At 41.2% G+C, this 15,904-nt stretch overlaps 1 protein-coding gene across 1 annotated transcript in view; it reads right to left on the reverse strand.

Annotated features, from left to right (window-relative positions):
• abca3b (ATP-binding cassette, sub-family A (ABC1), member 3b) overlaps positions 1-15,904 on the reverse strand; it is a 29,885-nt gene that overhangs the window by 5,837 nt on the left and 8,144 nt on the right. Inside the window, exons 6-26 of the mRNA XM_061750420.1 lie at positions 15,537-15,796; positions 15,306-15,422; positions 15,029-15,149; positions 11,571-11,744; positions 10,669-10,850; positions 9,514-9,660; positions 9,283-9,412; positions 8,380-8,534; positions 7,706-7,861; positions 7,415-7,625; positions 7,036-7,186; positions 6,860-6,958; positions 5,446-5,644; positions 5,061-5,367; positions 4,605-4,878; positions 4,284-4,488; positions 3,939-4,158; positions 3,637-3,795; positions 2,726-2,898; positions 2,031-2,165; positions 577-771 (exon numbers count right to left, since the gene is read on the reverse strand). Of these exons, the coding sequence (XP_061606404.1) occupies positions 577-771; positions 2,031-2,165; positions 2,726-2,898; positions 3,637-3,795; positions 3,939-4,158; positions 4,284-4,488; positions 4,605-4,878; positions 5,061-5,367; positions 5,446-5,644; positions 6,860-6,958; positions 7,036-7,186; positions 7,415-7,625; positions 7,706-7,861; positions 8,380-8,534; positions 9,283-9,412; positions 9,514-9,660; positions 10,669-10,850; positions 11,571-11,744; positions 15,029-15,149; positions 15,306-15,422; positions 15,537-15,796 (3,770 nt within the window). The remainder of the gene's footprint in view (positions 1-576; positions 772-2,030; positions 2,166-2,725; positions 2,899-3,636; positions 3,796-3,938; positions 4,159-4,283; positions 4,489-4,604; positions 4,879-5,060; positions 5,368-5,445; positions 5,645-6,859; positions 6,959-7,035; positions 7,187-7,414; positions 7,626-7,705; positions 7,862-8,379; positions 8,535-9,282; positions 9,413-9,513; positions 9,661-10,668; positions 10,851-11,570; positions 11,745-15,028; positions 15,150-15,305; positions 15,423-15,536; positions 15,797-15,904) is intronic.

Below are 15,904 nucleotides of genomic sequence, written 5' to 3' on the forward strand. Positions count from 1 at the left end.
TTTACACATTCTACATTTAATACAGAGTTTGAAATGTATACATGTAATGCGTATTGAGAAACTTGTCTCCTAATCCATCATATATACGTCTCAATCCATCTGGTTACCTAGTACACTGCTGACTCTAAAGATAACTCGGGTATCTTGGTTGCTAAATTTTTTTAAATGCTTAGCAAGTCAATACACATTTGATATCTATATATCTCGTTAGCTAATGCTAAAGCTAGCGGAGGTAGCTTGCTCGCAAAATAAAAAAATCGAGAGAAAGTTTACACACATTCTATCCAGCTATATATCAATTTATCCATACTTACCGTATATATTTTATCTATCTTTTTATCTTGTTAATTAGTTAGCTTGCGCAAGCTAAAGCTAATGCAAGTATCTTGCTCGTAAGGCACTACCTTTGTCTCATTGACGCTCCTCAACTCACTTCAACACACAGTAGTACAATACACTTTTAATGCTTTGGTCAAAGCACAAAAACAGTGAATAGGTGAGTTTGCGAATGCCGAAAATATGCAGGGATTCACTGTATCCCACTTTTACAATAGACGTCCACCTGAAAGCGCCCACCTTCTTAATGTCTCTCAAGATACTGTATCCGTCAATGTAGGCATCCCCGGACGTCACGCTCTCGTCGCCAGTCAGCATCTTGAAGGTGGTGGTCTTCCCTGCACCGTTGAAGCCCAGCAGACCAAAGCATTCTCCTTTACCCACAGCCAGAGACAAGCGGTCCACAGCAAGAAGTGTCTGCCCGCTGCTGTACACCTGAGAAGGAAGGCAAATCCTTAGTGGGAAAAGTAGGAAATGTACAACCTCGCCGAGGAAATGTGCATTCGGAGTGACAGAGATGCAATAAAAGACTTAAATAATAAAAAGCTTTTTAAGCACAGCGAAGCAATCAACAAACTGCAACAATGCATTGATATTTTATTCAGCAACTAATGAGCTAATAAGACTCAATGGCTGGATGGACATATGGATAGATGTGTTAACTCGTTTGCAATTTTTTTATTTGAGCGTATGATACTTCAGCTTGCTTTAGCAATGTAACTAGCTAACCAGACAGACAATTTTTTATTTTGTGAGCAAATTATGGAAAATGGAACATGTGATAACTACAGAGCTTTTTTATATATATATATATATATATATATATATATATATATATATATCAGCTAATTTTTGCGTTGGCAATGTAATTAGCTAAGAAGATACAGTAATGAGATAAATAGCTGGATAGAATGTATGTTAACAAGCTAGCAATTTGTATTATTTTCAGCAATTTATGTCAGCTAATTTAAGGATTACCAACATAACTATACAACAAGATAGATGGACTGATAAGGAGATAAAGACAGATATGGATAGATTAAAAGCTCTTTAGAATGTGTAAACTAGCTTGCAATTTTTAATGTTGCAAAATATTTCAGCTAGCTTCAGTTTTAGCAATGCAAATAGCAATCAAGATAAGACAGATAAACAGATATATAAATACATATATGATGGCTAGATAAGTTAGATGGAATATGTGTTAACTAGCTAGCATTTTTTTATTATTGGGAGCCAGATATGTCAGCTAACATTAGCATCTGTCACAAAACTAGCTAACAAGATAAATAGATGCTGTAGCTAGCTTATAAAATCAACTTTGTATGTCCAACTTATAAATTTACTGATGTCAGTAAATAGAAATGTGTTATTATATATATATATATATATATATATATATATATATATATATATACATAGACACACACCACATTATTGGTATAATTAGTTATACTAAATATAGTCGTATAATGCATGGACATTGGTCCGTATATATATAGTTATGCAGTACAGTATAGTTGTGCAAACAAGCTCATCAGTGTTGAAGTTATAGATCTTGCAAATGAACATTTCCTACTTCCCAGCGGTGTTGAACGCTGCACGAATGTCACTTTACTATGTTGTCACACACTTGAGAAAAAATAAACATTCCAATTCACACAAAAAAACGAGGCATGAAACCCAGTGTTGCACACCTTGCTGAGCTCTTGCAGAATGAGGGGGCTCCCGACCATGGACTCCACCATGGGCTGGCACTCAAGAACCCGCTTCCTCTCATCTGCCACATCTCTGTCCTCTGGGAGCAGTGCCGCATCTCCGATGAAAGATAACTGACACACAAAATGGGATTACAGTGAACTCGCGGCAATTTGCAAATTTGCAAAATGGCAACAAAACATTGCTTAAAAAATAATTACAATTAAAAAAAAGCATGCTTTGTTACGAAGCATAATTTTCTCGGAATATTACAATTACATTGTTAGTTTTAAGTCTTTTCTAATAATGTGACCTCTTCTTTCTCATACGAGTATGGCTATAGTCCTATAAAATTAAGAACGTAATAATTTGTATTTTCATGGGTTGCGAAGTGGCAACATTCATGCCAAGCCTCCTCAAGCTTCCGGTGCTTTTATTTCCAAATGATATCATCTGCAAGACATTTATTTGTCAGGGTAATAATAAGATGAGTTCCAAAGGATAAAAGTGTTTTGGGATTGTAGTTTGGAGTATATTAACGGATTCAACTATGAATATAGGCGATTCTAAACATTTTTAGGGGGAGTGTCTACTATTTGCAAATTGTTGCTATGCTGAACTTACATAAAAAGTGTAGTGAATAACAGAGTGCTTTGTCCAGTGCTTTTCCACCCCACACCTCCACAATCACTACCTGTTTTCGCCTCCTGCACAGGTCAGAGAGGAATCGCCGGAGAGAACGGACACACTGCAGCTCGATGACGAACAGCAGAACGATGAAGACAAACCCTTGTATCGATAAGGCCACCATGAAACGTCCCACGCCAGGTTCGGACATGGAGAAGTAGTTGGTTTGGTATGTGATATCTAACATGAGGGAAACGGGAAGCAAAGATGCTTATACGAAAAACACAAAAATCGTACCTGAATAAATGTTTGAAAACAAACAATCCTAAAAAATGTAATCAAAATGTATTGTGCTTAACAGGTAAATACAACTGAACTATAAAAACAAATAGACTATAAAAATATATATATTTACGCCACTGTAACATTATGCACAGTTTGAACACAGTTGAATTTAATGATTCCTTCCCATACCACTAGAGGAAGCTCACGTGGTACACTTTAAGAAACGCTTGTGTAGATAATTAAGAAATATGACATCATAAACAATTGTCCTTATAATATAGGTTAAACCTTTTTTTATTCTTTTCTGCTCATTTTTTCTGCCTTCAATCACCATCATTTGTACTAATTTCTAAATAATTCAAGTGCAGTAATTTTGACTTATTACGTATTAGAGTCAACAAACCATGCGGTCAATGAAGTATTTGGATTGTGATTGTAATGAAGACTCAATAATTCTTCAACATATCCATCTCAAAAAATAGAGTGCGAGTAGCACATAGTATTCCTGTTAAAATTCAAAGCATGTACTGTACTTCAACAAACGTACTAATAACCTCCTATTAAGCAAGCCCATGTAGCTAATTAAGGAATATAGCCGTGAAGTCTGTGAATTTATTGCTTGTTAAAATACAGAGTACACACACAGTACAAAAAAAACAAAAAACAAAAAAAAACTAATATATTATAACTTACTTAAGTACTTGCAGATGGCTTGGGTGACTGGGTTGGACGTGCAAAATGAGATGAACTCGTAGTTTTGGTAGAACTGAGAGAAGGACATTCCCAAACAATAGTTTGGAAAGATCAGGAAGACCTTGTCCAGTAAGTGGGACAAGTTCCGTAAGTTCAACTCTGGAGAAAAAGGAAAATTATTTTCAATTATTTTATTGCATGTTTTACACTCTACACGCTTGTTTCCTCTGATTCAATATGTGAATTTAGTCGAAAAAAAAAAATGTCTGGTTTGGACATTCCAAAGCCGTTCTCTCTCTGACCTGGGATGGTCATGATCGTGACGGTCAGGAAGGTGGCGGTGCCGGAGATCATGTTGAAGATGGTGAGGCGGGTGTAAGCGGTGGCGGCGGAGGAGAAGAGGAAGCTGAGCAAGTACATGAGCGGCACCACGGCCCAGCCGTACAGCAGGAGCATCAGCAGCACGTCCACCAGGCGGTTGTCCTTTATGAAGGCATTCAGGCTGAAGGCCTGGAACACGGCCTGCCAGAGGAATAATGATGTTGATATAATAACAGTAATACAAAGTCTAAACACGCTGATGAGCGTAGTCAATGGTGAACCGCGAATGAGCGGGGAAATACTGTATTATAAAGCCCATTACTGACCAACATGAGAAGGCACGGCAGCAGGAAGTTGACCAGGTCCCACAGCAGCGCCGAGAACCAGAAGTTGGACAGGTAGACACCGCTGACCTTCTGCACGTGCTTGGACTTGACGGCCGATTCGGTGACGAGCAGCAGTGCAAAGGTGCTGGACAGTGAAGCCATCCCGTACATTAGGTTGATGGCGATGATAAAGCCTGTCTTTCCCCTAGAGAAAGAGAGAGAGTGATTAGCAGGAGGTTGCTGAAGGAAGGAAATTGAAGAGCAATCAAAACAAAAAAAAGTCACTTAAAGGGAATCGGCATCCCGTCGAGCGGTACGTACTCAGCGAGCTCGCTCTGGGCGGCCTCGGAGAGGTTGCGCGGCATCGGGTAGTTTCCCGCGTGGATGGAAGCGTTGGTCCCGGCGAGCAGTCTGAACAGAGCGTTGTCCACCATCATGAGAGCCGTGGCGGGCGTGTGGTAGCCCTCGTTGTTGAAGTACGCCGTCGCCTCGGCAAAGTGCTTGCCGCTCCCGCGGAACGCGGCGCCCACCACGCAGCGTTCGTTAAAGCTGCCGCCCTCTTCCTCCGCCTGGGTCAGGATGTAATCGGTAAAGTCTGAGAAGACAGGAGGGGGAGAAGAAATATTCAGCCGAGTTGGTAAAGTTGCTTCCAAATTGTGAAAATAATATCTAGAACTAGGTACTATCATTTGAAAGTTTATAATAAGATATTACCTACTTTCGCCAAAACAACAGAGTTAAGCTAAGAACCATTCATGTCTTTTTCACAATGCTTACCCGTGACGTTAATGAGCTGTCCGTGCTGCGTGTGGATCTGCAGGCCGTAAGCGTTGGCCAGGGCGGAGGCCAGGACGCCCGCCCCCGTCTGAAGAGCGACGGGGACCCTAGTGGGGCCGTAACGACCCAGCTCCAGTCCCATCTGAGGGGCGTTCTTGTGGTTGGGAAAGGCACGCGCCACAACTAATGCCATGACGGTGAACACCAAGGGGATGAGAAACTGAGCCACCATCACCTTCCAGTTTCTCCAGCTATACAGCGCCCTCTTCAGGAACATGGCGTAAAACTGTTGCAGGTAAAGTCTCGCCTAACGGAGGGGAGAAAAGAAAAGCTTTTGCCAAAAACTCTCCAATGAGGGATTTGGCTATATTTCTCATCATCTCACCCCTGTGTTCAGTTTGATGTTGGAGCAGTCCTCGGAGATGAGAGTGCCGCTGTCGGTGAAGTCTGTGATGTCAGTCATCCCGCTGATGCTGCTGGCGTCGTCCGTCGTCCAGTCGTGCGAGCGTCTCTCGTGCTGGTACTGCAGGGCAGGCAGTTGGATTGCCTGGATGTCCAAACTGGAATCCACCAATTTTCCCACTCTGAACACACCAGGCAGAAGCTCTCGATACAACGCTCAATAAGGGATGACGACGAACCTATTTAGACTTGGTGAAGCAGCAAGTGGCTCATAAGCCAAGGTTATTTTCCACTTTGTTTCAAGTAACTGTCAACAATTAGAGGCTCAGATAGCACGACAGTAACAGAAAATATTGCCACAGCAGATGCATTTGGACCTCAGATGGCGAGCTGTATCTAGACTGTATATACGACACATCCCAGCTAACAAGGGCAGGTGCTGGATAAAGCCACAATAACAAAGTAAAAGGAACATTCCCGTTCTTATTCTTCTCTCCCCCGAGGGGCAAAACAGATGGTCACGTGTGATATTGGGCATTTAAACAAGCGCGCACGTCCACTGATGGTTTCCCAGCTGGACTTGCCGATAATAAGAGAAGGGCGGGAAAACATTCGCAACAGCACCAATTATAATGTTATGTGGTGCTAGCCGAAGCGGCACGCAATCTTAGCCCATCACAGAGGGAACGCGGTCAATTGTTGCCATAGATGCACGCGGACAGTACACAGGAGGCAGAATTAAGCAGCATGAAGCAAAATGCAGAGGAAAATGATGTACACACAAGTGGAAACTTTCCGAGAATAGCTATTGCTTTGTCCTTTGACTGGTACAACCAGGCATGGGCGAGTATCACATTCTGACAGTAGGACCCCTTTGAGCAAAAATATCACAGCTTCACGGTATTGCGGTATTGCAATTACAGCTCTAAAATATAGAATTTAGAAGTTGGGGTAATTAACAACAAAAACTTTTTTTCATTGAATACAATCAATTTTCACACTAAACTAAATGGGAGTCAGGAAAAGGGATGTCATGAAAAGCCTACTGGCACATCTGAACTTTATTTGGTGTTAATCAGAGGCTTAAAATGTGTCGACTCTCGTGTCACATGATTTTGAATGTGATTGGTTAATTCTGAGGAGGGTGTGCAGACTTGTGCACCCACATTATCTGTTATTTTTATTTACCCTCTAAAAAAAGACGACATTTTTTTCAATTAGCACATACAGGTCATAGGTCAAAATTGATTTTTTTTAATACCAGAAAAAGCTGGCTTTTGAACAGGGGTGTGTAGACATTTTATATCCACTGTATATATCGCGGGCTCTAAAAGAACAGTTGGAACTTTTATTATAGGCAATTGTAAAAAAAAAATCTTTTAACTGTAATTTCCGACCTGAGAAACACCTCCTCCATAGTGGTGACAGATGCGCCGTAGCTAGCGATGCCCAGCTCGTCCCTGTTCATCTCCAGCTCGGCGAACAGCAGCTCAAACCTGAGAGAAAAAGCAACATCATACTGGATTATTGTGACTTTTCCGATTTTTTTCCAAACCGGGCCCACATGACCAACCTGCTGGTGCTTTCCTTCGGGAGGATGTAAGACAGCTCGGCCCCTGCGCTGCTCTCCATTGTGGCGTTCGGAACGTGCAGGTGCACGAGGCGGGTGATCTCGGACACGTTACACTGGGCCTCTTTTACTATCACCATGTGGTAGCCGGCACCTGATAAGCACAGAAATAATTCATCGTCAAACACGAAGGAGAACATGCAAACGCCACACAGGAGGGCGGGAGCCGAGACCCGAACCCAGAACCCAGAACCCTCTAACGCTGAGGCAGATGTCCTAACCACTACGACCCCAGTGCTGCCCTTCGTCTACAAATAAATATTTGAAAATTAGATCTCTATAAAATAAATACATCTGAAGTCGTGCAACCTCTAGTTCTCACCATATTTGTTCTTGAGGAAAAGCGGCGAGCCGCAGCACTGCAGCTCCCCGCCGGCCATGATGGCGATGCGGTCGCCGAGCAGGTCGGCCTCGTCCATGAAGTGCGTAGTGAGCAGGATGGTGCGTCCCCTCTTCTCGCCCTGCAGAAGGTCCCACGTGGCACGTCGGGCCGACGGGTCCATACCGGACGTGGGCTCGTCTAACATCACCACCTGGATCACAAAAAGAGGAATTTAAAGCGGATGAATGGATGGATAAAACACATCACCGGACGTCGTGAGTGATTCCTAACCTTGGAGTCGCCAATGAGGGCGATGCCAATGGAGAGTTTTCTCTTCATGCCACCTGACAGCGTCTTGGAGCGAGCGTGTCGCTTGTCTTCAAGTTGGAGGATGCAGATTATTCTGTCCACCTCGTCTGGAATCTTGTCTTTGGAGAAGCCTTTCAGCTGAATCACACAGCACATGTATCGCATCCATCCAACTTTTTGCATCCAGAGGAGACATTTATTTTAAAAAGGACTAGTAGGGGTTGAACGACTTCACTGGCTACTAGTGCGGAGTGAATGGGTGGCAGCAAGGGGGAAACGAAATGCCAGTATCTTGAGGGTAACTATGAACTAGTTTGTTTTTGAGCGAGTGAACTTAGTTCAAAATCTTGAAATATGACCGATGAACTGAACTAGTTCATTTTTGGAAGAATGAACATTGAAAATCAACTTCCCCATCACTAATCCTGTATTATTTCACGTCGCAATCTGTACCGCAGGTTTAAAATAATAACAATCATAATAATTGTTATTGGTTTACTATGTTTGTTTTATTGGTGCACCTGTCCTGCAGGTATACGACCTAATTTACTGCAAATCCCCAAATGACTGCTTGTGGACGCCATTTTGAGAATCACTGCCCTAGACTACTTGATGAAGGCGTTCGTCACAGTGCGCATTAGCATAAGTGCGAGTACCTGCGCGTAGAAAAGCAAATGCTCCGTCACGGTTAGATTGTCGAACAGAACGTCGTGCTGGGGACAGAGTCCGAGACTGCGTCGGATCAGAGCCATGTCCTGACTGATGTCGTATCCGTTGATGTAAGCCCTCCCGCTGGTGGGAGTGAAAAGACCTGCAAAGACCAAGGAAGCAGACTCACTAAAATCTCGATTATTGTACAACACGGTACACTGTTTGGGGAGGGTTACATTGTTGGAAAACAAGTAAGAATGAGACTGCTGAAATTCCTCACAATTGGTTAAGAGCCATCCATTATATTATTAAAAGCTGCAAGGGGAGTGGTGAAGCATCATCTTCCAGGAAGAAATGCTACAGTGGTTGGGAAAAACCAACAACAACCTCACAGCTAGGTTTAACCATAAAGATAGAAGTGTTTTCGCATGTGAGAAGAACACCAAATCATTGCTGTTCAGCTCCAAAGCCTTAAAAAACAAAACACTTCAGTGAGGCTAATGGGGAACATAACAATTGGAGCACTTCGAACAGTTCTTGTGGTAGGATGAGGTCAGACTGACCCTGTTCCAAAGTAGATGGGTGCATTAGATTGAAAGACAGGCTCATGAAGCGATGCGGTCATCATTACGACTGCCTAGGTGGAAGCCCTGTTCATGGCAGGGGAGGCGTTCCGTTCCAGTCTTGCAGACCAACTCACTAGAAGTCAAAATTGATGATATACAAAAAAAAAACAAGCGGCCCGCGGACCGGTTGGGGACTACTTCTATAAACAGAAGATGTCCGTAATATAGCGGGGATTGTGATGCGTCGGTGAACGAATATCGAAAACATTTTGTGTCATTGCACATGTTCATGAAATGTCAACTAATATAATAACATGTTTGAAATGTGTCCCAATTGGTCACCTGTCAACATGGACAGTGTGGTGGTCTTGCCGGCACCGTTGTGTCCTAACAGCACCGTGATCTGCCCCTCGAACATGTTCAGCGTGAGATCCCGCACGGCTTTGCGGGTTTTGTTGCCCACTCTGAACTCCTGTTATTGGACGGGAACAAATTATTCAAGCACAGATATTTGACTTTCAAAAAAATAAAAAATAATAATAATAAAAAAATACTGTTGACTACTATCCTCACCTTGGCAAGGTGCTTAATCTTGATCCCGGAGACGACTCCGTTTGGCTCCTCCTCTATAAACTCTCCCTTCAGAGCCTTTTCGGCATCCTCCTCTTCCTCTTTCTCGTTCACCAGAGCCATGTGAGGGCTGCTGCACCAATAGGAAGGCTGCACGTGGGAAAGATGAGTTTGCAGTCAGTTGGTGGCAAATTCAAAAGGATGAACAAAACTCATTAGCGTACATTCCATCCATTGCGGACGAAGCAAAGTCCTTAGAAGCGTCAAGATATCACAATATCACTCCATAGTCAGGTACAGGAAGTCTTAATTTACTTACAAATGATTATACAAGTACATATGCATATATACATATATTTTTTACAAGCCATACTTGTAACTTGACTTTCATCAAATATGACAACTAGGAGTGGGCGATACAGGTTCAATATTATAATCACCATTTTCTAAATAGTTTTGAAATGATATTTTTAATACCTTTTTACAGTGATTGCAGCTTGCACTAAACTACGTGCATCTACCTTATCTACAGTCACCAAAATAAAATATGGACTAATGTTACTATTTAAGACCTTTGAATGATGGGATAAAAGATACGGATAATTTTTCATTTTGGAAAACCCTATTTTAAGGGGCAGCACAGTGAAATAGTGTTTAGCACGTCTGTTCAAATCTCTGTTGGAACATCTCTTGAGTGGATTTTTCATGTTTTCCCCGTGCTGAGGGGTTCGTCACAGTGTGCATTAGCATAAAGCCCCCCACCCAACCCCACACTGGTCTTTTGATGACCATGAGAGCTAAAAATAAGAGCATTCCCTATTCGGGCTCACATACTTTGGAATGCCCTAACCGCAGAAATTAGAGCAGCTACCTCTGCAGAAATGTTTAAATCTAGACTTAAGACTCATTTCTACACTCTTGCATTTGGTTAAGCCATACCTAGTATGCAGTTAGTTTCTTGACCTTCCTTACTTCCTGACATCTGGATTTTGGCCTGTTTTACTGCCGCTTCTCCTCTCTCCACCACCTCATAAGGTGCGAATGGTTGTTTTTCTTTTACTGTAGAGTGGACCAGAATACATCTTTTCTTCATCAAGTTTTGTATCGAATCTGTCTCATAAGGGCTTGGGCGTGCGTGAGAAGATGAACATCGCTTACCTGTACGAAGAAGTATGCGGGCAGCGGCACGCCGTACTCTCCGGGAAAAACTGCCTCGACGTACCAGGCCACCAGGCCGTAGAGTACGGCGTCAAAAAGCAGCATGCCCATCACCTGCGCCAGCGAGAAGTCATCGTCCACCGTCACAGAATCAAACAAGTTACACCACTGAATACCTGCTCCTGCGGAGGAGAGAAAAAAAAGAAAAAAAAAAACATATGGGATGTGACGTGTAAAAAAAAAAAAAAATTTAAAGTCTCACTGTAAACCAGGGGTGGACAAAGGATTGCGCACTTAATTTTTCGAAAATTAGTTTATTAAACTATATTTATTCTTTTTTCATTTACCTCATCAAATATTTAGTTTATGTAGCAACTGTAAACGATAAAGTACAAAGCTATTAGTAAAAAACGATTTTACATTATTTTAATATTCATCTAAAAATATGTAGTTAATTAAATCTAATTCTAATACATTTTAAAAATATTTTTTTCATTGTTAAAATAAACTTTCAACTTTAAATTAATTAGTTAATTAATTCTAATCAAACTAATTCTAATAGAATGAATTTGTATTATCAAAACAAACAACTGTACAAGTACAATTATCAATGTTTTGTTTAGTTTAGAAAATAATTGGTTCAATAATTATTTAAAATTACTACTATTAAAATTAAAATAAATTCACTTACTGTTAATATGCATTCATTTTACTTTAATACATTAATTCATTAGAATTAAACGTAAAAAAATTCAAAATGACAATGAATTCTTATTCAACTATGAAAACATACAAATTTATTCTATTCTATTTGAGAAATATTTCAAGCTCATCTACAAAAATAATGTTCCGTTTTAAAAATTGCGTGTGGCCCTTGAGCGCCACGTCTGCTGCAGACCCACCTTTGCCTTCAAACATCCCGAGAAGCTGCGCTCCCATGGCCATGGCCACATTGGAGATAAGGCAGGCCGACACCTTCTGGGCATGGCTGAGAAGGTCGTAGCGTGGCCACAGGAACAAATAAGGCAAATAGCTCATGAAATACGTGAAGCCCCCTGCCGCCGCTGCCACGTTGGCTGAAAAAAAAAAAAAAAAAAAAGGGACAGTGGGAGAGGATGCTAAATATCCATCAAACTCACTAAGCCAGCTCTGAAAATGAAAAGGTGGAAAGAAAGACATCTTTCTCTACTGTTGACATGGTTACCGACGCAAAAGAATATGCAGTTCCAAGAAAAGCGACAGAATAGAACACAATAGAATAGAATGCACTTATTGTGCGTTCACAGCAGTGCAACGAAATTAGAAACTAAAAAGGGATTTTGGTCTGAAATGCATTTGCGGGATCTTTGTGTAATGGAAAATGGTTAAGACAGCCATTTTTTTTTTAACAAGACACTTATGAATGGATGCCCTCTAAACATCTGTCCTTCGGAGTAAGGCAGTAGGTCTGCAACTAATGATTTGTATAAAATGTATTAATCTGTCTATTATTTTTTTCGATTAATCAATCAATCCATTTTGAAATATCCTTTTATTTAAAAAAAACAAAAAAAAACAGGACATTATTTCAAATTGACAGAGCAATAAATACACCAACATTAATTGTTTTATGATTCAGTTACTGGTTTGGTCTGTTACGTGTCAGAAAATAGTCCAAAATGTTGATCATTCTTTTATAAAAAAAAATAATAATCAAAGCAGATTTTGGCAAACGTCTTATTTTCATTAAAGAATAATAATCAGTCTGCTTTCATTGAGTACTACAGAAATCTGGGAATATTTACTGTTGAGAGGCTGAAATTCCAAAGATTTTGTCAAACAATGTCTCTAAGCGATTAATCAATTATCAAATTAGATTAATCGATCCCCCTCTAATCAACTGGTATTTCACTATGACAGAGTGGACGTGTTAAACTTGTCAACAAGTGTCAACAACCAACTGCACCCACAATATGATGAAAATGACTAGACTAGAAAAAAGTCGAGTGCAAGACAATTAACGAGTGAATTGAGCAGAGTGAAAGAGCGAGCGCTTCCATTTGCGACGAAAAGAAACTGTCAAAAGACCTCCCGCAGTTGTGACATTTGGAGTCTGCTTGCAAAAGAGTGTTGGGCGTCGATGCCATGCCGAGGCAGCCGTTAACACGACAGACCGCCAGCAGACAACACGTGGACAAGCACAACACTGACTACCCTCCGAAGTCTAATTAGCAAAGTTGTTATCTGGCATTTTAATTAGCTTCTCAACTGAGACGTGAAACGAGTATCTACGGACGACTGTGATATAATGTTATGCATTTATCTACCTTATTGCCCTCCAGTCACATCCCAACACTCATGAACAATTTCTGTGGAAAAGAAACGTTCTTGTTTTTCTTCTGATGTTATTCGGCGGCTTGTTTTAACAGCTGCAATTATTGCCACCGATTTCCACGCATTATTGGTTTTGTGAAATGGTGTTCTAGTTTAGCAAATATATTATGCAAAGTGTTTTCGTAAGGGTTCTCAAATTTGGGTTCAGGGACCCCTTACAGGTGAGAAATGTTTCCAAGGAACCACTCATGATGCTCAACCCAATTAAGATTAACTACCACTCGGGATGCACCGATAATGCTTTTTAATCAGAGCGAGTACAAGTACAGGTTCTTATATTTGAGTCCTCATTTGATATCAAATACCAATACTCAATACTGTCATTCCATCTTGCAGCTGAGATGAAAAAGTGTTTTATTTAAATCAAACAATGTTTTAAACACACTTTTCTTCATTGCAAAATTGAATCTGTTATCGATTGCCTTACCTGTATAAACAAAGGTTACATAGGTTTCCATTAAATATCACATCTTTTACAGTAACAGTTTGTCATTATTGACATTTAAACATCCTACTGCATGTTTTTCGACCCACACATTTAATTTCACTTAACCGATCACCGATCCGATCACAAGATGGAGCAATGTGTCTATTTACCTGACTTGTTCATTTATTGTATATACTTGTGTACTGTATCCATCCATCCATCCATCCATTTTCTGTACAGCTTATCCTCACAAGGGTCCCAGCTCAAATTATTCTCTAGCATTTTAGACAAAAGTTAAAATACCAATGACCTCTAGGGGGCATTCAAGGATTGGCCACTGACATAAGTTTAGGTCAAATCAACATTACAACTGACAGAACTAATGGGTGCTAACTTACTGTAATTAAATTACTTTAATAAATATTATTAATGACATGCTTACTCTAACTTTCTCACTGTCCCAGCTTTATGGACGGGTGTTGTCCAGAGTTTGAGTTCGTTTGACACTTTTCTTTCTCGTCGTGTACATTCGTCAGCTGCCCGATCAAATTTGCGTTGAAGCATTGAGATGGCGTTCCCCACGACGTACTTCAGCTGTGCACAGACTGCAAATAACTTACGCGTTGTTTGTCTGAGACATCGCAAAATAGTCCCACACAGACGACGTGTTTTTTTCACCGGCAAGATTGAAAAAACTTTATTGGCCGTCAGATAGTTACAGTACTGCGCGACAGGACACGTGACGAGGCTAAAAATAAACTACCTTTTAGATTCATACGTGACGAAGACGCGGAGTTTAATGTCTTTTGCGGAGCCGATCGATCAGCGATTTATGACATGAAAGCCGATCAGTCGATCAGCATAAAATTCTAATTATCCGCCGATACCACTAACGCCGATCAGATCGGTGTAAAGTCTAATTTTAACAAAGGAAAAAGAAGTAATCATTTAACACGTGAATTTCCAAAACACTATTGTATTTTTGTCATACTTTATTCTGGAAAAGACGCCTTTGTTCTCTCCAAAAATATTTTTTATTTCTTTCTTTCAACGGAAACCTTGGACTGGTCGCCAGCCAATTGCGGATTCAGTCGTCAGTATATCTAACAAATTTGTTTTTAGAATGTCAGAGGCAGCCAGACGACTGAGGGAAAACCCACACAAGCACGGGGAGAACACGCGAACCCCACAGCCGAGATTCAAATCCAGAACATCAGAACTGCGAGGCAGACGTGCCAAACACTGAGTCGTAGTGCTCCAAATTGGAATTAAAAGGTAATAAAAAAGAATCCCCATCAATCATATAACAATCGCCGGCGTTGGGCCGAAACCATCTGTGTCCAAATTTAGCAAATTTCATAGTTTTGGACAAATGGATACTATTGGTCAATCCGCACGTGTATTATGTTATGTTATTTTGACAAATTATTGACCAATCAAAGTGTTGAAAATGGCTTATTCTCTTTGACAATGCCATGTTAATAACTTCCTGAAAAGTGATGGCTTTGGACATGCGAGGTTTCTGCCTGACGCTAGCGTGATCTGCCAATTTGCACACACCTCGTGAAAAGAAGGTGCTGATCATGAAGCTGAAGTTAATGGTGGCCACGGTGAAGATCAGAAGAAAGACAAAGACCAGCGTGGGGTCACTGTAGCTCAGGACTGCTCCGTTGGGGCTCACCTACAGCACACGTACGATTCTTGTCATTACAAAACGGAGCCATTAGAATGACTACAAGTGCACCAAGACAGTAGTGAGGTTTCTCGACCTAGTTCTAAGTTCTAAGATTACAGTTTCAGCAACACACCTTGACATCAAAATGCCGTCGAAACTCACCCGGATGCAAAGGAGCAGAGTGACAAAAAAGACGGAGATTGAGAGGAACAGGAAGAACATGAGGAACCAAGCAGTCCAGTGGAGCCAGTTGCTGAGTCCCATCATCCTCATGTACTCCTGACATCCCCAAATGAGTACAGACAAAAACAAACAAAGAAAACACAAAAGGCTTAGCCAGCGGTTTGTACTCATAAATGGAGCATTTAAAAAAAAAAAAAAAGAGACACACACCTTCAGCTTCCTTTCCTTCTCCTGCACCACGGCTCGGACTATGTTGAGAGACGTGTAGGTGAAGCTGAGCACCAGCAGCAGGGGCAGTTGGTTCTGAATGGCCAGGATGAAGACGTCGTATATGAAGGCGGGGTACGGAAAGCGGGACAGGACCACTCTGGTCTGTCCCAGAAGCGAGTCGGCGGCGGTTCTGTTGTAAGAGCGCATGATGGCTTTGTCCACGGCGTGCTGCACCGCAAGGAATCCCTCACGGTAATAACCTTCCGGGAGAAAAGGAGCAGATTAACCAGATGACATATCTCAATAAATTGTGCAACAGAAGCCTGCAGATGACTACTAATGTGATTTCTTTTTCTCAAATTTAGAGT

The sequence above is a fragment of the Phyllopteryx taeniolatus genome, chromosome 16 (genome assembly GCF_024500385.1).
Source record: "Phyllopteryx taeniolatus isolate TA_2022b chromosome 16, UOR_Ptae_1.2, whole genome shotgun sequence".
Lineage (NCBI taxonomy): Eukaryota > Metazoa > Chordata > Actinopteri > Syngnathiformes > Syngnathidae > Phyllopteryx > Phyllopteryx taeniolatus.